Genomic DNA, 25,453 nt, shown 5'->3' with positions numbered 1-25,453 from the left:
AATAATACATTCAGGTAATTTTGAATGCTATGGAGTTTAAGCAGATCCATGCAGAGTTTAAAATCAGAGGGTAAATGTGGTAGTTGAACAGCCAGTATGTGGATGAAATGAATCTCTAAGGCATTTTGTTTGATGTTGAAGAAATGTCAGTGATGGAAGAGTGAAAATGGCTGTGATGAAGAGTTTAAAATCTGCCTTTATTAATAAACTTCATTAAAATTCCAAATGGAGAATGACCATCCAGTGCATATCTTGCTGTAGGGGTTTTGCTGCTGTTACTACATAACCACATTATGTAACGTTTCATTAATGACCTGGAAGAGGTCATAGAATTGTTATCAATAAAGTAGGTAGCCAGTTGAAATCTGGGGGCAGAAAATGCATATGTAATTGTGGGAAGCCAGGCTTGTGTGTTTGGGATTAGTGTGGTGTGTGGAAAGGGAAGCCAGGATCTGTGGGTGGGGTAGGCAATTGGCAGGCAGTGACCAGAAGTGCCAGAGTGCTCCAGAGTGTTATGGACAGTGCTGTTTGTAGGTCACTGCTGGCCTGGTCTGCTCTGCCTTCAGAACATGGTATCCATTGGGGGTGTTGTGGTGCAGCCCCAGGCAGCCACATGCCCACTCTGCCCTGGTGGGGTTTGGGGGGAGGTTCAGAAGGGTAGAGGAGAGAGGAAACTCCTCAGGTGAGATAAAGGCGGTGTCACGAGTGCAGCTGAAGCTGTGTGTGCCAGAAAGCAGAACCAGGAGTGAATCCATTCCCATGAGCAGGCAGATGGATGTTCAGCCAGCTCCAGGAAACCAGGCTACATCACTCCTAGTGGTGACTTGGGAAGACAAACACCATCACTCTGAGCATCACCCATTCTCCTCCTCTCATCTTAATGCTTATGTGCATGTGGACAATTCGGTGGTATTTAATAACAAAGGTATAGCTAAATAATTAGTCAAAAGATTTGGCTTAGCTTGGTCCTCATCTGATTTATGACCATTTTATTCTTGTATTTCTACTAATGTTTAATCTGACTCTTGGTGGAAAGTAAGGATTGAATGAACAAGAGGGTGAATTTCATCACAGGTAGAGTCTCTACCTGAGAGTTATAAAATTTGTTTGCCTGGAAGTTGAGGACATATTGGAAATATTTTTTTCCATAAAGCTTTGTTTAATGTCTATATATACCTGTTGCGTACTGTTCAAAAGGCAAATCTTGATATTTGTTAAGAAATACTTTTCTAAGTGTTTGTGTTTTTAGGTTTAGAGAGGTGTAGGGATGTGCAGCTTTGAGTTCACGTTATGCTTCTGCTGTGATTAGAAAAGTGGGTTATGCCAGTATTATGGAAGTTATTTAGTATGCAGACCTTATTATTTGGTAATATATTGTGGTATAAAAATAGTTTGGCTTCATATTTGGAACTCAAAATCCAGCTTTGATTTTTTCAGTTGAAGACTTGGGAGTGCTGCATGGTGGAGGGGAGTTGTTTGCCATCCTGTGTCACTGAATGAGAAGTTACCCTTTCTAACTTCAAGATAAATTTTTAGAGTCAGTTCTACTGTTGATTTTTCCATAATTACCAGTATAAAGATTACAGACCACATGCAAATCAGACTTCCCTTGAAAACCTGGAGTAGATTGTTTTCTCTGGCTACTGGATTTTCTTACCCTGTCAAAGTTTTCAGATGTATTGTGAAATGAACAAACCTCCACTAAGATGGGAGAAGGGTGTAAGTGGTTAGTAGGGGGGTTTTTTGTTTGCTTGTTGTTTTGTTTTGGCGGGGTCTTTTGGGTTTTCAGGGTTTTTTGTGTGTTTCTTTTTTTCTTTTTTTTTCCCCTCGGGTTCTGGTTTGGTTTTTTATATTTTTAAAATATTTTTTGTTTTTCTTTTTTTTTCCTGTTTATTTTGTTTTTTGAGATAAGGGGTTTATAATCAAGAATTAGCCTTAATACTTTAGAGCACTTATGTTATTTCCCTTACCCTTTTACTTCTCTAGGTTATTTATTTCTTACACGTTTGCCATGTAAGGAGAAGACCCCTCTGGAGGGTGTCGTGTCCCCCTCCCCCTTATTGTAGGCTGCTGCTGAACATTCTGGCCATGATCTGCTGAGAGTGGCTTCCTGTCAAAACTGCTTCATGTAAAATCACAAGGAAGCAAATGTTTCTTGCATCCTCCCATTGTGCTGTTTCCTGTGAGCATGTCCTGGATACAGGTTTTTTATGGCACTCTACGTGTTGGGATGATCCAATCAAGTTGTTCTTGGTACCCCCTATAGTCTGAGTGTAGCAGGAAACGGGGCTTCCTCTCAACCTTTTGTTCTCAAGTTAGCCTGACTGTGGGGAGCTCTTGGCTCTATCAGAATCCAGAATGAAGGTGAGATTAAATTGGGTTGTTTTAAGGTTCTGTAAGTTTAAGCTATCATTTGTAACATTTTTTGAAATGTTCCCTTTCTTAGTCACCTTGTTGTCCCTTTCTGATCCCGTTCTGGTTTCTGCATGAGCACCTGTCTTGTGTATTTAATTTTTTTAGGATCAGGGCTAGGCTTTTGTGATTCTGTTCACACTTCAAGTTTACTTACACTTCAAGCTTGTTTAAAAACTACTACAATAAGTGTGTAGCAATAATGGAAATTTCACACTCTTAATACTTTCTTGTTCCATAGCAGCTTAATTTTTCCTCCCAATTTGAGCAGAGGTTAAGCTGATCTCAGTTTTGACTTTGCAAATTATGCTGTTAATAAAATCTATCATTTCTGTTTATTAAATCAGATTATTTTTTCTCTTTAATGCCTTTTTTGTGTACATAATCGTTTAATATTCCTTGTGTTTGAGGAAAAGCCTTACAAAATTCACATCTAGGCAATTCCCTGGTGCCTCTCCTTACTATTTACAGCTTCAAATGACTAAGAGAAGTCTTTTTAAATTATCTGTAGTCCAGTGAAACTTGTTGAAGTAGTTATTTGACTTTGTTTATGGGAGCAATAACTGCTTGGAGTATACTGTTGTGTGGTTCTGACTGCTTGATGCTGTGTGTGTTGTGTGGCATTTCTTTTCTGAGCTGTGTAAATGCTACTCAAGCTTGAGGGATGTTGGCACCTGTACAGCCCAGCTGGAACTGCTGCTTTCTGGGGCCAGAGATGATCCTCAGTCTAAGGGGGGAAATGAGCATGTGAATGTATGCAGGTACCTCAAATCCTCAAATAGTGTGGATGCATTGGGATTTTTTTAATTCTTTTTTTTTACTGTGACACAGTCATTAAATGCTTTCTAAATCTGTTCTACCTTTTCTGTGATATTGCATCACCAGTCAGAGCTGGTCTGGCAGCCCCTTCTGTGGTTACTTTCATGGCTTTTGTTAACACTTTTGCTTCTCTTGGGTTAAACTGGCCTTTCTTTGTTCCTTTCTCGCTTCTCCCCTGGGATTATGAGTTTTTCCTCTCCTGTCTGTGAAGGCTGTTTTCTGGGTAAGGACTTTCTGATAGTGTCTGTGGGATGGGTCTGTTGTCAGAAAAGTGAACTGGTTTTTGTTGACTTTTTAGATGAAAACTGCTTCATTGCAGAAAACTAAATATCTTTCTGTTTCCTAAATCAGTTGGAAGAACTGCAGCAGCTGTCTTTTATTGTCAGCTTTCTAGTCTTGTACAAAGGAGTACTGTGAGTTCTTTCAACCTATGCAGAATCTATTGCAAGAGCTATTTTCATGAGACTTTGGATGAGTGTTTCCATTACCTCAGGCAAATATGGGTTTGTGGGGTTTTTTCCTTTTTTGAAAAAATGTCCTCTTTCCCCCCAAAAATCCAGATGTTTAATGTCATCACCCAGTGCTTGAAACTTGCTGGAGTGTTTTCTGCAAGATAATTCAAGGTTTGGATTGCCTTAGCACAGTTAAAAAATAAAAATAAAATTAACCTCTCCTTTCATCTGTCCTCTTCCCAAACCTCATCCTTGATCTAACCTGTCCAGCAATTTAATTCTTTTAAAATTCATTAATGTTCAGGAATGCTGTTTTCCTCTGCATCTTGTAAAGAGATGGCATGTAGATTGTAGTAGTTATTTTTAAAGTACATTATGAAAAATCAGGTACAATGCCTGTGCACTGCTACAGAGAAAGAAGAGTATGCCAAGAGTAATAGTACACTGTAAATTTTTTTTTGGCCAAAATGTCTTAGGAAAACTTCTTGATACTTGTATTATTCCACATTCTTGTAACTTAAATGATACTTGACATTTTTACTTTCTCAGTTCTTCAGTTTTTTTCAAATGCAGCTGTTGCTATATTATCTTTCCATTTAAAAGTGTCATAGTTTAAAATTTGGGGTTTAAAAATTTTTTAAGGAGAACCCTCCCCTTTACTGGTTCATACTGGTTCATAACAACCACTAAAAGACTGATACTTTGATCATGCAATAGCTTCTACAGTTGTGGTTTGTATGTACAAGCTTAAAGGCTTGCTTATTAACTACTTAACTACTTGTTTTTTGGTTCTTTTTCAGACTTTTGATGCAAATGACCTGTATCAGGGACAGAATTTCAGCAAAGTTCTTAGCTCTCTTGTGGCTTTAAATAAGGTGACTGCAGGTGAGTAGACTGCTCTGTCTTGTGCTGGCTTACTGCTACTTTCACTTGCATCGGTGTATATTTATATCTGTGTTGTACCCATGATAAAGTGAACATATGCAGTATTTGGAATGACCTTTTGTTGAAGTTCATGCTTTTAAAACTTTGCAGTGGCTCTGGGTTCTCTAGTCATGTCTTCTGCAGAAGGAAGCTTTGTGGTAGAGCTAGGGCTAAGCCTTTAAATTGGCAAGCAATTTAGGAAAATTGTGTTTTTCAGAAAGGCATGGTTTTTAGGTTGTTTTTCTTTTTTTCCCTCCAAGTTTGAACTACTGGAATTGACTTTTGCTCCATTCTGTCATTCTCCTATTTGAACAACTTTGCAACATTTTTGCCCTCCCCAGCCTACATTTCCCAGTGCTATCCTTTCTTGCCAATAACAAAAGGATATCCAATGTCTTTGATCCCTTAAGCCACATATTTCATTCATTTAGCAGCTAGAAGTCATGAACCACTCACCTTAAGTTCTTTGATAGGAAGGGAGAGAGCTGTAGGAATAACAGACATGTGAGAGGTGTCCATCCATCATTGTAGGGTGAGGCTGTGCTAAATTCTGCCAGCTGGACCCTGGGACAGTCAAGAAATGTTGACATTGGCCCTTTTGGTTTCTTCCTGTTCCACCATCAGCAGCAAGTTTCAGTACTGGTCATCAGGTCAGAGTCTGAGAGAGTCTGAAATTGAACCATACGTGTCAGTTTTTGTGCAAGGAAGCAAAGGTGATAGAAAAGTCAGTGATGCATAAGTGTTGCTTAATTTAATACTAATGAGATAAGTATCTTGTCACATTTATAATCTCTCATCTGTTTCATGAGAGACTTTGTGGTTTTGGTGGTTTTTTTCCTTGTGTTAGAAAGCACCCCTTAAAATTAAGTGTTGCAACTAAATCTTAGTTTTAATGAATGGGTTTGGAGTAATAGCACTGACTTCTTTGAAGCTGTTTAGATCAGTTGGAGATATTGCCTCTCATCTCAAGGGTAAGTGCAAATGCAAACCAGGGCAGTACATCTTTAAATCTGCTGTAACTGGCCATTGCTGCCTTTGCTGTTAACGTGGAGAAAGTGTGGCTGTTTTGTCCAGATGTCTATGGATTAAGGCCTATGTCAAAGAGCCACAACTGCAGCTGGTTAGAAGGGACCTGGGCTGATCCCTTTCACGGTGAGGGCACGTGGTGGTGGTATGGAAACCAAAAATCAGAACCACATGCAAGCTGTGGTGTTGTCTCGTTCCTAGGAGCAAGCATAAACCTTCTTGTTCTTCCAAACAATTTTCATTAACTGGGTAATTATGTAGAGGCATTTTAGACTGTATCTCTGCTCTGGTATTGGAAGATGGATTTCAGATCCCCATGTGGATCTGCAAGAATTTCAGGCATACACAGGTTCTTCTGAGATAGGCCTTCCAGCAATATGAGGAATGTGAGAAAGGGGCTTGATTACTGATGAAGGACTTCTGTGGGTTTTCACTCCACTGAAGTGTCAGTCTCTGGAGTGGTGGCATCAAGGAAGGAGGCTGCAGCCAGCACTGAACCTGCCTCTTGGGAGCTGCTTTTGGTGCAGCCCCTGGCTGGCTGTGGCTCACTAAGCCACAGGACACCCCCGCCCCCCCTTGTTGGCTGGCAACATCTCATCCCAGGGATGTGCCAGCCCAGTGTCCAGGGCTGGGGCTGCCCTGGTGCCCCCAGCTGCCCCACTCCTGGCTGGGATGGTGGGATGAGCCCTGTCCTGCTGCTCACTCGGTGCCTCTCAGTCCACAAAGGACCTCAGCAGCCCTGATGGCGCACAACCCTTCAGGTGAACGTGTCACATGGGTGTGCTTCTCAGAGGAGAGACAAATGCAAGAGAGGAAATGTTTTGGGATGGTGTTGTTTACTTGAGAAGCAGTGTTTTCCTTTCTTCTATTCCTAGTCCTCCCTCCAAAGAAGAAAAAATAGCTTAGTTGGCAAAAAAAAAAAAAAAAAATGGGATGAGGCGAAGGAATGTAGAAAAAGAGACAGTGGAAGGAATGTTTTAATTGAGAAGGAGATGGGGGGCTGTGGGAAGAGCTAAGAAACAGATGTGGCTGGCTTCACTTCAAGCAAGTTTTATGCAGTCAAAATTCTTGGCTACTAGCTAAAATGATGCTGTTAATTACCTTTAAATAGACTGGTAGTGAGTAGGAATAGAGAAATACAACCCTGACCCTCCTCTCTCTAAACGAGCCAAGTTGTTTTCTTGTCTGTGTGGGGAAGAAATTGTCCATGTCTCAGGATTTTACATTATTTATTGCTATCATTTTTGAGTCTTGAATTACTGAGTAACTGCAGATACATCAAATCTGCTTTAAGCATGTGAATTTTACAGAGATAAGCAGAAGTTATAGATGCAGATTGTTAAAATTCTAATATTTAATTTTTTTCCCCACCCTCCTACAGACATAGGGCTGGGCAGTGACTCTGTATGTGCACGTCCCTCATCTCATCGGATAAAATCCTTTGATTCTTTGGGATCCCAGTCTTCACACAGTAGAACTTCAAAACTCTTTCAGGGACAGTATCGGAGTTTGGTAAGTTCTGTGTGAATGAAATATGCCATGGTGTGGTGTTTTTTTCCCCCTTTCTTTTCTCCATTTCTTTTTTAGTGAGCTTTGTAAGTAAATTATAGCGTAGCAAAGTAACTGTTTCTTCTCTTTCAGTTCTGTATTTTTAGCCTGTGAGTTTCTTTTTGCAGCTTTTTATATGATGCTTCAAAATACATGCAGCTTTTTGTGAACTTCAAACTATTTTTTCTTCCTTTAGTGCTCCATTTTGTCTGCATAGACAGTATCTTCATGGATTTGTGTTTTTCTTCTCTGTGTAAGGACTTGCTTTTCCAAAGGCAAAAATCTATTTTTCTCTGAGTTTAGGGGTGATGATTGAATGTTTTTCAAACCTCTGTGAAGGTGATACTTCTAATTTTGACAGTAGTGGTGGTTGTTCCTGTTTTCTGTTATATTTCAAGGTTGGTCCTTCAACTTGCCTTCGGGCAACTGAGTTGTGTGGGCCATTGTTTTATAGTCCAGCTGAATTCAGGGTTGCATACCTCATGGAAATTGTGATAAAATGTACTTTTAGTCACTGAAAGCCTGCAAGGAGGATTCAGGTCCCTAATGAAAGCTGCTTTATCTGTGGCTTTCTTAGGTGTGTAATGTGTTTTATCAGGTAGCAGAGCCTGTGGAAGTTTTTGCCCAAGGCCACTAATTCAAGCTCCTGTTCTGCTGTTCACAGCCCACTCAGTTTTGCAGATGCAGCAGTTGGTGGGACTAGCTGTTAGCTGGATCACTGAAGTGATCAGAGTTTTCAGTGTTTCTGTCACTTTGGTGATCTGAGTTGCTCTGTGCAAAGGTAGAGGAGAGAGGTGCAAGAAGGAGGGAAAGAGAGCTAGTGGCCAAACCCAGGAAATTCCTAGTTTGGCTTTGTTGGTGTAGATGATCTGTTTGGAACTGTTCTCACCAAGTTTGTACTCATTTCCTCTGCTGGAAAGCCACCCTGGCAGAGCATAGGGTTTGTAGCTGGTCTCACTGTGCAATGTTTCTGCTTATTTAGTGGCTGTTTATCCTTTACTAAACCAAAACATTCTCTCTTGTTGAGCAGAGAGGATGAAAGCACAAAATGTACCAGCAGAGGACTAAGGCAGAGGCACTTGAAAATGTGCCAATCTAATTGTCAAACACTGGGACTTGCATTGTCTTGGGACTTTCTGCACATTTTCAAAGTTGTGTTTGCCCTCATTTTCCTGTAGTTTCTCAGCTGCCAACTCTGATGAAAGTCATATTGAGTTGTGATACAATAACATGATTGCTGGGGTTATGAATTAAGCTGACATATAAGATCCTAGTGACAACATGCAGTCTTTTCATCACCTCAGCTATATAGGCAAGATGTAGGGGAAATTCTTCTACCTGGAGAGCTGACTAGGACTGCTTACACAGTCATTTTCTCACTAAGCTGTGTTTTTAGCTGCACAGGTATTGATTCTTGGTTATGATAGAGACAAACATGATTTGTAGTGCTGTTCTCCCAGTTAGAGTGCAATGTTTTTAAAGTTGTCCAAGTATTGCACTTTTTCAGCATAAAGGTTTGCCCAAACTCTCATGAAGTGCTTGAATGGTGCAGATACGCAAAGTGACATCCAAGGACAAAATGCTAAATTTGAAAATCGTTAATTTGAAAGACAAATTAGTTACTTCAAAGAACATTCAGATGTTAGCACAGAGTGATAATCTGCCTTTGCACCCATGGTAAGGGATGAGCATACACACATACATAGTGTGTGTGGACAGCTGCAAGTCTGACTGCTGCAGGCTTCCAGCTTTGCTAGCCTTCAGAGAAATGATTTGGGAGTACTTAGTCAAGGTAAGTTGTGTAACTTTCTGTAGGTTTTGTGAAAGAGCACCCCTTCTTTGGCAGGCCATGGAGACTTGTACCTTCAGTATGGAAACCACTAACCTGATCTGTTACAGGAAAAAAGAAAAGGTTTTGTGCTGCAAACTCTTGATATATCTAAAATTAAATTAAACCCAACTCAGTTTCTCCCTCCTTGCAGTGCAGAGAATTTTAGGAAAACACTCTCTAATCTAAGGCCTTTGTTTCTTTGTAGTTGTCAAAGGCAGTTTCAGTCTATGCTAGTTATAGAAAAATGTATATGTTTTCTTTTTTCTTTGTGAGAGCAATAATTATTCTCATTTTAGGTGTTAACCCTTTCTGATTTGGAGGGGCTGTAATAAGTAAAATATATACTCCCATGATTGATAAAAATCTGTAGATTAAAATTCACAGAAATGCTGGAAATGCTAAAGTGCACCTTATAAAGGCCTTTGAGTAAAAATGTGTGGGGACTGTTGTGTGTGGAGCAAAGACTATTTCCATTTTATGGCAATTTCTGTTTTGCTCATGGAAATATTGTTTAAGTCTCTAATGATCATTTTATTCTTTGTTTTCTCTTCCTAGGACATGACAGATAACGGCAACCATCAGTTGGTGGTGAGAGCCAAATTTAATTTTCAACAGACAAATGAAGATGAACTTTCTTTTTCAAAAGGTGATATTATTCATGTTACAAGAGTGGAAGAAGGAGGCTGGTGGGAAGGAACTTTGAATGGAAAAACAGGATGGTTTCCAAGTAACTACGTACGAGAAATTAAATCAAATGGTGAGTTTGGAAGGGGAGAGCATATTTGCAGAAATTCATGCTTTGGGTAGAGGTTGATGGTTGGTTGATTCATTAAAACTTCTAATGCTTTTTGTTTAAGCTTGATTTTATTTACTGAAGGTCATTCACAGCAATGATTAATGCTTGGGAACTTGCACTTCCCCACCCCAGCTCACTGTATAGAGTGGCTTCTGAATCAGCAGTAAGTGTGCAGAAAAGTCGCAATTCTGTTTGCTTGTCTGTCATGTTTGGGCTGCTCTCACTTCCTTGGTCTAAATTCCTAGTATATGGGATTTTGACTCAGATGCTGACAGACTTTGAATTGGTGCTTTTGGTTTAAATAGTGACAGATTTCATACAAAAAACCCCCCCAAAAAAAATAACAAGAAAAACCTCCAAACCTAACAAAAATTTACTCAATACATCCCATTACTTAGAAGTAAACAACTGTAGGAGGGAAACCCAATTCTATCAAAATCATCTTTTGAAAGCTAATGTATTTGTGATTTTTCTTTTTCTTTCTTGTTCATGTGCCTTCAGCTTTTCTTCACACAGGCTTCATCCTTTCGCTGAAGTTTTATTTTGAACTTTATACAGTCAAATACCTTCTGTAAATGTCATCTGAATATCAGAAGTAACATTCCTTTTTAATCCACTAGGATATTGCTGTGGGTGACATAATTTCTCTGTCTCCTTTATTTCCTTTTTTTACTCCATGTCTTGGCTTATTTTCAGAGATTAGGGATAAGCCTGGTAGGATAAAATTACCCAGGGTCTCTGGGAGGCTTTACCACTGTTTCCTTTGTTACAGCTCCAGTGAAAACACACATCTTTTGAGGCTGTGCTAAAGTCTTTGGCATGGCTTTTTTTTCTTCCCCCCCATCATGAGGCAGCTATTCAGATGCCTGATTGCAGTGAGGTTGTGGGAGCAAAAGTCCATTTTAAAACTTACCTTTTCTCCTTTGGTTGCATCCTCTTGTTTTCTTCCTTGGTTTAATATCTCCAGTCTGTTGCTGCAAAATGCTAGTCTTCATTGTCCTTTCCAACCAGCTTTTCCTAGACATAGTCACAATGTAAGACTTGGCTTTAATGTTCTTTAGAGATCCCTCAGATGCAACTTATCCTGAGAAGCAATTCTTGAAGCCTGTTTTTGGTTTGTAGTGTTTTAGCATCAGCCATGATGACCCTCTTGTCTCATCGTTATTAATTTAAATCATTGCTGCAGAGATTTTGTTTGAATTTCATCAGTTTTGACTCTTCCAACTCCTGGAACCTAGGTAGGCAATTAAGGTCTAGAACAGAAATGCTTTAACAGTGAACATGCAAGAACCAGAAGTTGCCAGTAACCAGAGTTAAGTGGTTCTTGTTTTAAGAATGCTGCAATTGGGTGAAGTAAGTAGGAAGGGACAAGCTGTAATGCCAAGTGCAGTCTGATGCTTGTGACTTCTTGCAGCCCTGTCTGATCCCTGGGCCTGGCATGGTTTCACTTCTTGCTGTCAAAAGAAAATTCTCCCTAATCCTTTTCCTTCCACTTTATAGGTGGATTCTCTCTCCCACAACAGTTTATCCCTTGTGCCTTCTGCAAGACTTATTGCATTCTTGGACTGCTGTCTCATATGTTAAATTTCTTCTATGGAAGCTTCTTCTGTTTGTGTCCCAGCTTTTCTCTTCTCAGGAAGCTTAGTTCATTGAGTATTACCAAGTTCACATGACTGAGCTGTAGCTCACTAGCTTTCTCTGTTTTCCTCCTCCATTTTAAAATTACTGTTTGCCTTTTTCCAGTACTTTATGGAACTTCACTTGTCCTCTCTGGTTTCAGATATGGATATAGCTAGTTCTTTTACTATCAATTCAGCACAAGAGGTACTGTGTAATGTATCAAAATAGTAATTTTAACCTGCTTTAATGCATTTGTAGGTATATGTTTTTCTGGAATTGATTTTTTTATGAGGAGGATGGGGGGTGGTGGAAGGAAACATGACATATCAGGAGATTTTAGTGTGTTAGGAACTGTGGAGTTGCAGATGAGCTTTATCCCTTCATGTATATATGCATACTGTGGGATGCTTTGTTGCTACTGCCTTCATAACCATGTTATTTGTGTTTTAAATGGTGACCTGACTTCTCCTGCTTACTTTTGCTTCTTTTTGTGTGATTGTGGTCAGTGTATATATTTGTGATATTTGCTCCATGTCAGTTTGCATCCACTTTTTCTGATCTTTCTTTGATATGCCACTAACTTTTAAAGGAATTATCATTCTTGAGAGCCTATTCTGCTTATGTTGTTACTAGTGGGACTTCTTTTTTAATCCATATTTTTAAGTTCACTGATTTCTTCTTACTTCAAGTCCGTTGTTGTAATTTTGCTGCACTGTTTCTTTTATTGCTTGTTTCCATAAAACGTGTTGTGAGCATTTCTATTCTCAGCTAAGTTTTGCTTTATGGATATTGTTGAAGATCCTAGAGAGAGGGCTTTTCTGGAATTCTCCTCCCTTCTGTATCCAAATGCATTGTCACTGTCCTGCTGCTGGACTTTCTTTGTTCTGCTGTCCTTGTGGAAACGAGGATGTAATGCTGTTGTTACAAAGCTCTGAAGTTGTTTCAATAGGTGGGTGTTCATGAGAAGCTTCATCAAAGTTAAATGTAATTTCTGTTGCCTTCCTGTGTCCCTGCTCTTCTTTGCCTTCATTAGGAGAGTTGGCATTTCTTGAGTTGATAATCTTACACTGGCCACTTTCCTTTATTTCCTAGTAACTCTATATACACCTCACTTCAGGATTTCCCCAATTCAGAAGTATTTAAGTGCCTTTATGCCTCAAGCATGAGGTTGAAATATAAAAGTGCTCTTTTTTGCCTTACGTTTTTTAAAAGTGGTTAGAATTGCAGCCTTGCTAGCTCAAATTCAAAATGTGTTTTCTATCAGTGTTATAATAGATTGATCTTAAAAAAGATCCAGATAGGGTTTTTGAAATACATGCTCTTGATTAAGGTCTCTCTGAAAAAATGTTCATCCTGGACATTTGTTTTCAACATACTCTGTAAAATGGTCTGGCATTGGTAGTATAACTCTAGGTTTCTTTCTTCTCTGAAATGTAGCTGAAAATACTGTAAATACTTAGAAATTATGTATAGGATGATGCATTCTATGGAGAGCTCCCAGGACATGACTAAATAAGCTCCTGGGTTTCACTAAATTAAATCCGCTCAGTCTGATGTAACCTGACTTCTGCAAATTGAGTAAAAGAAGAAATGAGTGAAGTTTTTTATGCAAGTGTGTTTTTGTTTTGATTCTCACAAACTTCATAGGCATTAGATGTTTAGATAAATTGATTTTGTTCTAAATTAAAATCCTCTAGTGTAAAAGACCTGTAGATATGTAATCTTAGCTTTTACAGTGGCTTTGAAGTTATCTCTCTCTTCCCTTCCTTGAATATGTGTGTGGCAATGGAACTGCCTTTACCCACATTGATTTCTTCAAGTGTTTAGAAGAAAAGTAAGCTGCATTACATAAATTGCACGAGCAGAGCATATCACATGATAAGGTATCTCACAGTGGTTGTGCCATGGCTGTAACTTGTTTGTTTAGCTGTGCCTGGGTGATTAGAGTTTGCACACAATGCTAATGAGGTGACCTACAAATGGTTGTAGGACACATACTGAGATTGTTGAGCAAAGCACAGCATTTCATTTTCTTATGCTGGACAATGACTATTTTGGGGGAAAATAAGTTTGATTGAGATGGGAAACTCTTTTTGTTTTGCTTTTGAGTGTATATTTATTCTGTCCCCCTCCCTGACCCAAGGAGAAAAAGAGAATTTGTTTAAAGTTGTGATAGTTATGATCAAATATGTAAAAAATAATACACTGTTTTTCTATTCCAGTACATGCCTACACTGTGAACTTAAGAAAAAAAGGTTCATTTCTCTCTCCCTCCTCCCTATGTTTTCATTTCCATTTTCAAACCCTCTAACATCTTATGTTTTTAAATGTTCTTTGATCTCTAGTCAGGAAGTACTTTGAAAGGATTTTGGTTTTATCCTGCTCTGCTATTACATGTGACAGAGGATAGAAAATAATGTGTAAACTTGTTAAGATACTTGACAGTGTGGCCTTATTGAGGTTGTTTTTGCTTACATAAAATGGAACAGGAAGAGGTGAAGGTGTAGGTGGAGCCTTGTCTCTTACAGTGTTGCTTCTGTCTCACACAGTACTTAGAGAGATTTGGAGACCTAGTTTGGAGGGTTTTCTTGCAATGAAAAGCAGGATGGTTAGCCAGAATGAGATGCACTTGCTTAGCTACTGTCAGATGTTAATCAGATTTAAAAAAAAAAAAACCAAAAAACACATGGTCCATTACTGAGTTGTGTCCAAGCATAATCCCTTTAGATGGCATGAGATTACACAGAAGGGAATACAGCTTTGTACGAACTGCAATTCATATGTCTCAAAGTTTATTCTAATTCTTTGCAGAAATTTATGTATCATTACTGCTCTAGCCTCTGTTACACGTTCTTGACAGTTATTGGTATCAGGCCCAGTGCAAATTACAGTGATAATGTTTCTTTTAGTTGGATGTTAAAAAAAAACAAAATCAGTGTGGGGAAAAGGTCAGAATATAGTGGAGGAGTAGAGTGTCAGCTGCTTCCATCCTGTGGTGTGTGAGGGAAAGAGAAATTACACTTTTGGCTTTGGGGGAAAAAAAAGCAAAGGAAAAAATAGCTAAAACCCCATGAAGAATGTTAATTTTTCTCTCCCTGACCATGTACACTCAGAGGAATATTGTGTTCTCTTGTCAAGTGTAACTCTACAGACATCAATAACATAGAGTTTGGCACCAGTGAATGCTGCTGGGGCAGAAGTGTTGGTGTTGTCTGTATTGCAGAGTGGAGCTCTGCAGCAGTGCCAGAGCCCTCTTGAGAACTGGGAATGGGTTTAGGTTTGCCCTCATGATGCTGGACTTGAACTGATTAGTCTAGGAACATGGAACTTTCTTGTAGCACTTCACTGATAGGGACCACACAGCTTTTGGAGTTCTTGTTGACACACCTTTCCTCCCCTAATGTGGGATGAAATAACCCAAATCAGATGTTATTATCTAGATAATGCCCCACAGCACAGGAATCACAGAAACACTCAGGGATGCTCTGTAGCAGTAGGGTCAAAGTGCTTTAGTCAAGTATGTTCTGAAGGGAATAAATTCTCTGTGGAGTAGCACAAAGTAGACTGTTGCATGAAAATGAATATGGCATAAACTGAAGACATTTCAGAAGAGAGAGAATGTGGGAATATCAGGTAATGTGAAGGCATATAAGTTAAAATAGAAAGAAACAGAGTATTGGGAAGGATTGGGTAAATTTTCTTTTTATAGCCAATAAATAGACATTTGTAAAGAAAAAAAAACTTCATTTAAGGGAGTTTGTGGCATCTTATACCACTTAGGGGAAGGTTATAAAAGCAGTTGGTTCCACTGAGGATAATTATTTCCTGGAAAAGTAATGTTAAAAGCCTGTGCTACCCTCATTCTCTCACCCATGGATGATCTCTTCAGTGAAGTCCATCTGGTTTGCCACCACTAGACAATGCATTATCAAGTGTGGCTGAGGGCATTTGAATGTGATGCTTTGATCACAAGAGAGATGGACAGTGGGAACTTAGCTCTTGATTTCAGTCACCAGCAGGATACCATCTCTTCCTATACTTGAGCAGATGCCTGCCAGCTTTGGATTTGATCATACACTGAGCCATTTTCACTGTGCTTTCAGTGTTGATATAAGGCATGCACATTGTGCCTGGAGAAAAGTAGGGAGATGCAAAAATCTGTGTGGGAAAAGCTGGTGTCTGGCTCAAGTCACTCTCTTCCAGAGCTTTGAGAAATAGATCCTCTGAGGAGTGGGCAAGGTGCCAGGCTTTTGCTGATGTTTCAAAAACCCATGGACTTCATAAAGATGTAGTGTGCTGAATAGGGGTGGTTCCTCCTTGAAATGTTTAATGAAATATGCTCTGTTTGCAAAATACTCTAATGTTCTACTACCAAGGATACTAAATGACACTTAACTTAGCATAAACAAGGAAAGTGATTTCTTATGTTCAAGAACAGGATTTTCTTCTCTGTAATGCATTGTGCAATAAGCTAATTGCAGCAAGACTGTTTCTTATTCCTCGTTATGAAGCAAGGCACTGCTTGGAGGCAGAATACCAGACATGATAGACAGATGGACTAATTTGCTGTGTCTGATTCTGTGTTTCTGCAATAGAAATGGCCTTTACATTTCAAAAGCTAAATGTTGATTATGACTGTTCAGGCAAAATTATATGAATGTGTGATTCTTTTTTTCTGTTCTGTCTTTAAATCTGAATTTGGACATGTGAGTGCCTCTGATGGATAACTGAATCAGCTGAACAGCTGGCAATATAAATGACTCTATATGTTTCAGCAAAGAAACCTCCCACTTTCTTCAGCAGCTTAAGTGGAGAGGTATTTTTGCACCCTTTAAAATAACAAAGAACCAGAATTCCATGATCAGCCAGCTTAACAATGGTCAGCCATCTGTATTATGATAAATTCAATGACAAGTATTTACTTTTATTCTGAAATAACTCTGGTTTCTCCTTTCATGCTTTTTGGCACATGATAATAAACCTTGAGGTATTTAGTGAACCTGAAAGTCACTATAAATTGTAGGATAAGTTCAAGAGCTTCCACAGAGAGTAAAAGCAAATTACCACGTTTGTGGGAATGACATCATTTTCATCATTCAGTACAAAGAAAAGTATTTAATTGTCCCATATAGAGAAGCATTACAGATGAATACATAAATGAGTAGCCATACGTATGAGGTGATTTTAGGTCTTTTCAAACTGAGTGTTTGATGGCAAATCTGCTGGAGTTTACAGCTTGGTTCTGAGGGGGTGGGAGGAGTCCTGTCATTTGGAATTACTTGGCTGTATAGCAGAGCACACATGCATTGCAGGGCTGGTGGCTGAGAGCACCAGTGTTCCCAGCTGGATAACTGCTGGCTCTAACAGTTTTTGTGCTGTGTGTCAGCTTAGATCTGATGTGGGCTGGCTAGGCAGGGGATATTAACCAAAAGGGTTTTACTGTCATCCCTCAATGCGGCAAGGAGAATGGGGTGGGTTTTTTTTGCTTTGCACATGTTTGGCAGTTTTAAGACTTTATTTTATTTTTAGATTAGCTTCTTTGAGGGGAGTTCCACTGCAATACAGAGCAAATCCCCTTAAAGATACTTGCATTTGTGTGCTTATGGGGACTGAGCTGCTCTTTGTGGGCTGTTAGCTAAAGCCTCTGGGCTGCCAGGCTGTCCTGGTGCTGGAGGTGAAAGGGTGATCTGCACCTGGAGTCAGCTTGCTTGAGCTGGCATCATCCACGGGCTGCAGCTGGGAGCCTGAAGGAGCCCTAAATGGCTCAGGAGAGACTGGTGCCACAGGGAGTGTTCTGCTTGTGATGCTGCTTCCCTGGTCAGCTCTGCTGTCCATGGGAATTTTCCATAGCTGGCCCTTAGCTTGGCTGGCTGGGCTTCTCCTGGAGAGGTGTTTGAGACTTGCATAATTTATTCTTAGCCTGAGGTATCAGGTAAACTAGACTTGAATTATTCATGTATCTTTATTAAAATGTGTTTGAAACAGGAGCTTGCTTTTAAAATAAAGGTAGAGCCTTCGGTATGTATGTTTTGGTGATGCTTCTGTGGTTTTGTTTGGAGCAGTTCAGTTGACAATTTGCTGTTTTATAGCTTGGATGCAAATTACTCAAATGCTTATTAGACATTTGCATCTTAGAGGAGCCTGATTATTTAAAAAACATACAGAAATAGACAAACCAAAGCACCAAAATGTCCTGATAAACAGAGTCTCACAAGCATTTTCAGTTGGTTGAGTCCACAGTCAAGTGTGAGAGGTCAAGAAGAGATGCTGCAAATCTTACTTGCTGTTTCTGCAGCAAGCAGCATGTTGCTTTTGATTTTCTCTCACCTCATGTTTGCTCCTCTGTAATTGACTTAGAGGGGTGGTAGTGGTGGGAGGGAAGGCTTTAGGAGTGTGGTTTCTCTGCCTCTCTGATCTGGGCCAGCACTTGGGTGACTCTCAGGACTGTTTTGTTCTTGCAGATTAATGTTGTCCTTCTAGGAAGAGCATGCATTACTGAGGGATAGATTCCCTATGGGTTATAGGAAGGATTTATTTTTATGAAGAACCCTGTTCTCAAGTGCATAAACATTTTTATTCTATCCTTCATTAATAGCAAAATATAATTTGTTTTAAAAGATGATTTTCGGTGCATAAGGTAAGTCACTTCACTAGTACAGTGTTTTGAATCTTATTTTGAGACTGAGTGTAATGTCTCACTTCTGTAGTGTTCAGTTTTTGATTGGTCACTTGCTTTCACAGAGGTCATTAAATTAATGTTGAAACTTAATGCTACTTTTGTTTGAAAGTGTGTATATGGTTTGGAAATGCCTGTTACTGATTTTTTTGCCTTTTTTTTTAATTGCAGTCTATAACAGCATCTTGTTTTTAAAAAATAAATTTGGAAGTGCAAGTTTTATTAACTGACTTTCTGGTTCCAGGAAAAAGAATGGCAGTTTTTCTGCTTGCCTTCAATGGGGCTAGAGCTTGATTCATTGTGAACATACTGATTCTTTGCCAGTAATTTCAAGTGCAATTATGTATGTTTCTCAGTGAAACACCCTTTTTACTGTATCTTGATAAATATTTTAAAGCAGCTTGTTTGTCCTCTAGTGTTGAGCTGTGAAATTGCACCCCATTGACCCCAAAATATGTTTTATTTCAGAAAAACCAGTCTCCCCCAAATCAGGTACATTGAAGAGTCCACCTAAAGGCTTTGATACATCTGCAATTAACAAAAGTTACTACAATGTGGTGAGTGATCACTTTTACTTCCATGTGAGCTGTTATATACAGTAGAATGTCATTTAACTAAATGCTCTTATCTGGGAAAAAAAAAAAGGCAGTCTTGCTAGGAAGTACCAAAACTAGATAGAGGTATTGGTGGATTCTCATATAAACAAGATCATTTTTAGTTTAATAGAATATCACATCTGTGGATTCTTAAACATGGTGCAAAAATTATAGTCTAAAGTAAGTGAATGATTGTCATTAATGTAATATTATGCTCATGTTTTGCTAGTTGTCAATTTCCTTTTTTTCTTCCATCCCCCACATGTGACATCAATGTTCCCCAATCTCCATGAATTACTGAAATTCTGCTGTGTTAAACTAATTAGGTATACTTTTGAATAAGAGACTGTTTCATAATGTTCAATTTGCTTCCTTTGTATTGATGCTTGTAAGTCAGCTCTGTTGTTAACCTAAGGAACCTCTTCCCTTATACTGTGCATCGATTTCACAGCAAGGCAGTACAGGCAGAGTGAGCCTTTAGCACACCCCCAGGAATTCTTAACCTAGTACTCAGGTACTAGGTTGCATGTAAGAAACAGATGCATGTAGGAAACATACCCAACTCTGTCTTTAAGTGTGTTGTAAGCATGTTGAGAATCATGTATTTATTGAGGAGATATACACTGGGAAGCAAAAAAGCATCTTACTGTTTTTGTTAAGCACTGCTCCCTGCTGGTGTAAAACCAAACCACAACTTTTCTTTCCCTTTTCTTCCAGTAGCTGTCATGGGTTTTCATTTCTATGTCAGTTTTTAAGAAGGGTCATAAAGCATAATTTTCTGGTTTTGTCTTGTGTGGTTCTGGCTTGAATAGCACCTGGAAGAGCAGAGGGGTTTTGTCTCTAGTCCCTAATTGAAAGCTGTGAAGCAACCTCCTGCTCCTCCATCTGGCTCTGCTGCTGCCTCTGTCATAGCTGCAATTCTGTGCTGAAGGGAGGGCTGCAGTTCTTTGGCTACTGCATCCCATAACTGCTGGTCACAATGGAAAGTATCTGCAGGCGCACCCTTCTCTCAAACTGCAGCATGTAAAGATCTTGCTGTGGTATATCCAGTGACAAAATAGTGGATTGATTTAATTTATTTTTGTTTTCACTGTATCTCTTTATAGTGTTTTTTCTTTTTAGGTTATTGTAGTGTGTGGATGCAAATTTGGGAAATGAAAGTGTACTTAAGTGAAAAGAAGAGAAAGTAAATGTTCATTTTGTTGAGGCACCCAAGTTATACCATACAATTTTGAAATATCACCTTTGGTTTGTGTGATTTTTATAATTGTTCCCTGAATGACCCTTTCTAATTGTGGAGGCTCAAGCTACTCTACTTTGGGAAATACAGCTGTGACTGGCTTTGAAAGTAGTTTAATTAAAAAACAAACAAAAACCCAAAAAACCCCAAACCCTAGTGACCATCATATACCTACTCTTAGGATTAGTTTATTTTATATCTTGCTCAGGTGCAACTTTCTTGGTACAATTAACCTGATGTAATGAGATGCCAACTGTTTTGACTGCTAATTACTTAATAACTGTTGATGACATTGTAGGGAGTGAAAAGGACCAGTTCATAATAATATACAAAATTGTTGTAAATTACACCACAGACCCTAGAGTGCTGGTCTTAAGTCTGTCAGCAATGAATTGGATAATTGTCATTTTCACTTTTTTCCATAGTGTGGCAAGTACCCCTACTTTTTTTTTTTTTTTTAAGTCACTATTTTATTCTGGTTTAGAAAATGAGGGGCTGTGCTGTATCTAGCCCATTGTTTCAGAGAAGTAAGACTGTACTGCTGTGTCTGAAACCTAAATTAGACATATCGACATTTAGATTTTCTTGAAATACATTTTGTGCTTCTGATGGCACAAAACCATGCCATTTTTGGCTTCTGGAAATATCTATAGAATATTTTCAATTTCAATTAAATATGTAAGATTTTTTCATGTTTTGCATGTAGATAAGACAAACAGCAAACCCATTCACTGAAGTGAAATTCTGAGTTGAGTTTTTGTTCTGTCTTAAGCTACAGACAGGAGACTTCCCTGTGCTATATTTCATCAGTCTGTACTGATAATAAAGTTGAGGAAAAAGCAGAAGATCTCTAAAAAAGCTTTTGGCAACTGGTAGCTGAAAGGATGTAGCTGGAGTGAAGGAGTAAATGTTAAAATCTGTGTTTAAGGTTCTCTTGGCTACTAAGCTATAGTTGAGACTGCTACTCTGGGACTTTGTACTATTTTTGGGTTGTTGGCTATCCCCACATGTGGATGTGCTGAGACTCTGTAGTCACCACAGTTATTTATTGCTGTTTACCCTGGGGAAGGTTTTGTGCAGGCATCACTTGAGGATACATTTTTTGGACTGAGGACAAAATCAAAAGGCTGTTCAGAAAGTGATAGGAGAGGCTCCCTTTCTGGGAGGAGGACTGGGATAGACTAAGGGAAAATACTTAATGTAAAGAGGAGACTGCTTTCCCCACTTTCTTCTGCTCTTCACCCCTTGTAAACATGTTCTTTATTTCTGTGGATTCACAGCTCCGTCTGGAGTTTGTGAGACAAATCACGTGCTTCTGGTCTCAGTGTGCTTAATTATTGCTCCTTGCACTACATGTTGCTGAGAAGACACATTTGTTATGCATGTACATTTGGCCTGGCTCAGGAGTTCAGGTTAGTAGAGAATGCTGAGGTGTTGTCCTTCATGAAATGGTACAAGTCTATCGTAGTGTGTAATATGAACCAGACTTGTGATGAAGCATTTTCCATGTAGAAGTAATTTAGTAGCCTATTACTGAAGAAGTGGGCGTATTGTTGCATGTTATTCCCTGAAGATAGAGCAGGCATTACTCTGAGTTTTATTTTTGCTTCAGATCCCTTGAGAGTTGGTAACTCTGTATCCAGAATAAAATCATGTTCTCTCCATTTACAGTTGCTTTGAGATTAGGTAACTATTCTAAAAGCAGGTGAAGAAATGGGCAAATTTCTCCACAGTTATGAGTATTTGGATAACCTTGTTTCCTTTTAAGTGTTTGAGAAGTAGTAGAAAATAAACACTCCTTTTGAGGTCACACTTTTAAAGTTGAATCAAGTTGTCTAATGAAGTTCATATAAGTTTTTGAGGGCCCTCATATGGTATACTTGTGCAGTGCTTTACAATGCCCCTCCCAAGAGCCTGTTTTAAGGAGTTCAGCAAATTCTTGTGAACCAGGAAAATGACATACTGATCACAATTTTGCTCAACTTTGTGATATTTTGGTGAAGTGCCATACTAGTGTGATAAAATGTCAGTGTGCTACAGGATCATGCCCAAGTGCACCGCTGAACTCTGCCTTTTCTCCCACTGGTTTGGAATGCAATCATCTTTGTGTAGGTAATTGTAAATCCATTTTTGGGTGGTGGGAGCAGGCTGAGGTTTTGTGTGACAGAACTGTTAACCATGTTGAATGTTGTATGCCATGTGCCTGCGAGAGCTGGTGCAGTGTGAGCTCAGCTGTGTGTGCCTGCCATTCAGCAGTGACGGGCTGCAGAGCTGCAATGCTGCTCTGTTGTACCCGGGCGGATCCCGCAATGTTGTGGTGCGGCTGTGGAAACGAGGTCTGGGAGCTCTCATGGGGTCCTGCAGCAGCCAGAGTGCTCAGAGAGCAGGAAAGGGAAGAAAGGTGATTATTAGATCATGTGGATGTGAGGAATGTAAGGGATTCCTGGTGCCAAAATACTGAGTTGCAGTAATGACTACTTATCACTTCAAAGCACAGTCCAATAATCCTCACAGCTTCTCAGTGAGGTAGGTAAGTCAAGCTGGAAGAATGCAAGATATCACAGAAATTATGTTTTAGAGCTATATAAGCAAGGTTATTCTTTAAAAAATGTATTCAAAGTTAAAAAACAAATTGTATGCAGTGAAAACTGTACTTTTTTAGAAGAAAGGGTAATAGATTTAATATGTTTAATATGTTGTGGGGACAGTTGAAACTGTGTATATCTCAAGTATTGTGTAACATTGTGAATTACTAGAATAAAAACATGTGTAAGTGCATCTGGTACTCTGCATAGGTTTTATAGCATAGTTTTATTTACAGTGGCATTAATTTTCCTTTTTCCACTAATTGTCAGGTTACTAATTCTAGTTTTTAAGCTTTCTTGTTATTACCTTCCCCTGCCCTTAAGTCTTTTTCCTTTAACCCCATGTTCTCCATATGGCAAAGAAAATCCTCAGAGAAAAATCCAAACCACCACAAGGAAAATAATGAAGTGTGTCCAACATGAAACTAGTTTTATTTCCAGCTTTTCAGACAGCTGTTTGTAGCTCAGAATGGGAGTAGTCTTTGAGAAAATGGGATAGTGCTGCAGTCTTTCAAGATCTTTAGCAAATTTGTTGATTTTTATCTTTCAGAGTCTTTTAATACTGTTTGGATCTTCATCAGGACACTGTGGTTTTGTCCCTGGCTTTCAGTCTCCTTTTCCCTACTAATTTTTCCTGCCAGTTTAATGACTTTGGGCTGGGAGATTTTTGTGGGAAAAACCATATTGAAAAATATTGGTTTTGCACTTAGTTTTGAACCTCATGGATGCCAAGTACTTTTATATTTGCATTTGAACTATTTGCTTTTTTGTTTTATGTATATAAAAGAGAATATGGAGTTAGTTAGTGCTATGATTGGCAGAGACGTTTTATTTCCCTGGTCTAAAGGGTCAAAAAATCCTCTTAGCTTTTTAAAAATTTGTGTGCCCATATTGTACTTATGCTGTAATTTCCAAGTTAGTAGCCATAACTTTCCCTGTGACATTCTTCTGTCACAGTGTTTAGCAGAGAATGGAGACATTTTAATCTTCAGTTCAAGATTCAGACTTGCAACAAAAGAATGGACTCAAAAATGGTTTCTCTCTCTCTCCCCAAATGAATAGAAGCATTCAAGGAATAAGCAGAATCAGTCACACCAATGAAAGGAACAGTGAATTCTTCATTGACATACTGAACTATTTAAAGTTATTTCATCAGGTTTGCATTTAGGAATGAATGGCTTTTTTTATTTCCTAAGAGAGAGTATTGACTACAACAGTGAATAATGCACTCAATTACAGTTGTTCCTATAAATGCTGAAATGAGATATTACTGTAGGCTTGGCAAATATGGCATGTAACAAAATGAGGTTTGTGCTGCAGCTTGTGACCACTGATTAGCAGTAAGTTTTTGAAGTTCAGCTCTGTTCACTAAACTACATTTAATTCGGATGATTCTCTTGCTAAATAACTTTTGGAGGCAAAAAATAAGTTGCCTTCTAAAAGCACAGTAGAACCTGATATGATTTTAAGGGAGGATATCCTAAAGCAGACTCCCAAGAAATGGCCCAGTAAAATGTTTTCCTGTACATATTTGGGATTATTTTACTTGTTTGATTTATATTCAACCAAACCCCAAGTGTGTGTGCTGTATTTTATAAATACCTGGCTTTGCATCAGTCTATTGCAATTTTCTTATGGTAGTGTACTCCCAGTGTAAGGTTAGGCAGCACTATTTAAAAATAATGTAATAGTGCTAAATGTGTTAGTAAGTGAAGTTGGAAATTATTTAATCTTTGTAAATCTGTTAATATTCAGGTGTTCTAGCAGGTTATTTAGTGCATCTGAACACTCCACTAGCAATATTAGTTGCAGTGTGTTGGAATTGAGACTGAGAAACTGACACTGTTGATTTCTCTTGCAAGTTCTATTGTGCTTTACCATCCTCTGATGATCTGTGACTGTTCTGAGGTACATAGGGGGAATAATTACCCCTGGCTTTGGAGGAAAGCTCTGTGTAACTCAAATTTTACAGCAAAATGTAGTGATAATCTTGTAAACTTAGCATTTTTTTGTGTATAGCTAAAGATTGATTCATCTGGTGTAGTGTGGTTTTTTTCCTCCTGTGAATTTCATAGATGTATAGTATTCAATATTTGCTGATATTTGCATTTTTAAAGTAGGAACTCTCATTTAAGCTTTTCTCATGCTAAATAAATTTTAGTATGCTTTAAAACTGGTATTGATATATCTTAAAAAGTACCAATTAGCAATTGTCATTTATTGTAGGTGCTACAAAATATATTAGAAACAGAAAATGAATATGCTAAGGAGCTACAAACAATGCTTTCAAACTACCTGCGACCATTACAAGCCAGTGAAAAGTATGTGAGTTTGTCCTGTGTTTTAAATTGAGATCTCTCAGGTATTGGGGAGGGTTAACATGGTCAAAATGTGGATGTCAGTGTGAATTTACCTCTGTGAACTCTGTGATTCTTGAGGCAGGGATTGCTTTTATTCAGTTTGCTTGCTGATTGAAACAGTCTGGTCCTTAATCTAAGAACCAGTAAACATTTTCTTTTAATGCAATAGATAGAATTAATGCAGAGTTAGTCAATAGCTGCAAACCTAAACATGTTTTATTTGCTTTGGCTTCAGGTTAACCTTGACAAATACTTCTTACTTAATGGGAAACCTGGAAGAAATAAGTTCTTTCCAGCAAATGCTTGTACAGTCTTTAGAAGAATGCACCAAGTAAGTATCATGCATACTGGACAGAGTAAATGCTAACATGCAAATCTCTTCTATTACTTTACTTGTTGCATGTTTTGTTTGGTATAGATTTTTTTCCTTCAAGAGTTGTTGCCAGAGCAGCACAGCGATAGATCTTTGGAGAATGTGTTGATTGTTTGTACAGATACATATTGCAATTGCAAAGATAGAAATTTTGATGTAGTTTAAAAGAAGCTTTGGATTTTTGTGATGCAAGTG

At 38.7% G+C, this 25,453-nt stretch overlaps 1 protein-coding gene across 3 annotated transcripts in view; it reads left to right on the top strand.

Annotated features, from left to right (window-relative positions):
- Positions 1–25,453, top strand: part of ARHGEF7 (Rho guanine nucleotide exchange factor 7) — a 116,122-nt gene that overhangs the window by 41,759 nt on the left and 48,910 nt on the right. For 2 of the 3 annotated variants that reach the window (XM_059493097.1, XM_059493091.1), the window contains exons 3-8: positions 4,484–4,568; positions 7,015–7,145; positions 9,568–9,769; positions 18,573–18,661; positions 24,752–24,846; positions 25,121–25,216. In XM_059493097.1, coding sequence (XP_059349080.1) covers positions 4,484–4,568; positions 7,015–7,145; positions 9,568–9,769; positions 18,573–18,661; positions 24,752–24,846; positions 25,121–25,216 — 698 coding nt within the window. Of the gene's footprint in view, positions 1–3,419; positions 3,455–4,483; positions 4,569–7,014; positions 7,146–9,567; positions 9,770–18,572; positions 18,662–24,751; positions 24,847–25,120; positions 25,217–25,453 lie in introns of all 3 variants that reach the window. The other variant, XM_059493102.1, reaches the window with a different exon arrangement.

The sequence above is a fragment of the Ammospiza nelsoni genome, chromosome 2 (genome assembly GCF_027579445.1).
Source record: "Ammospiza nelsoni isolate bAmmNel1 chromosome 2, bAmmNel1.pri, whole genome shotgun sequence".
Classification (NCBI taxonomy): Eukaryota; Metazoa; Chordata; class Aves; order Passeriformes; family Passerellidae; genus Ammospiza; species Ammospiza nelsoni.
Note: the sequence above shows the minus strand (reverse complement) of the source record. Positions and strands in the feature narration are given on the sequence as shown.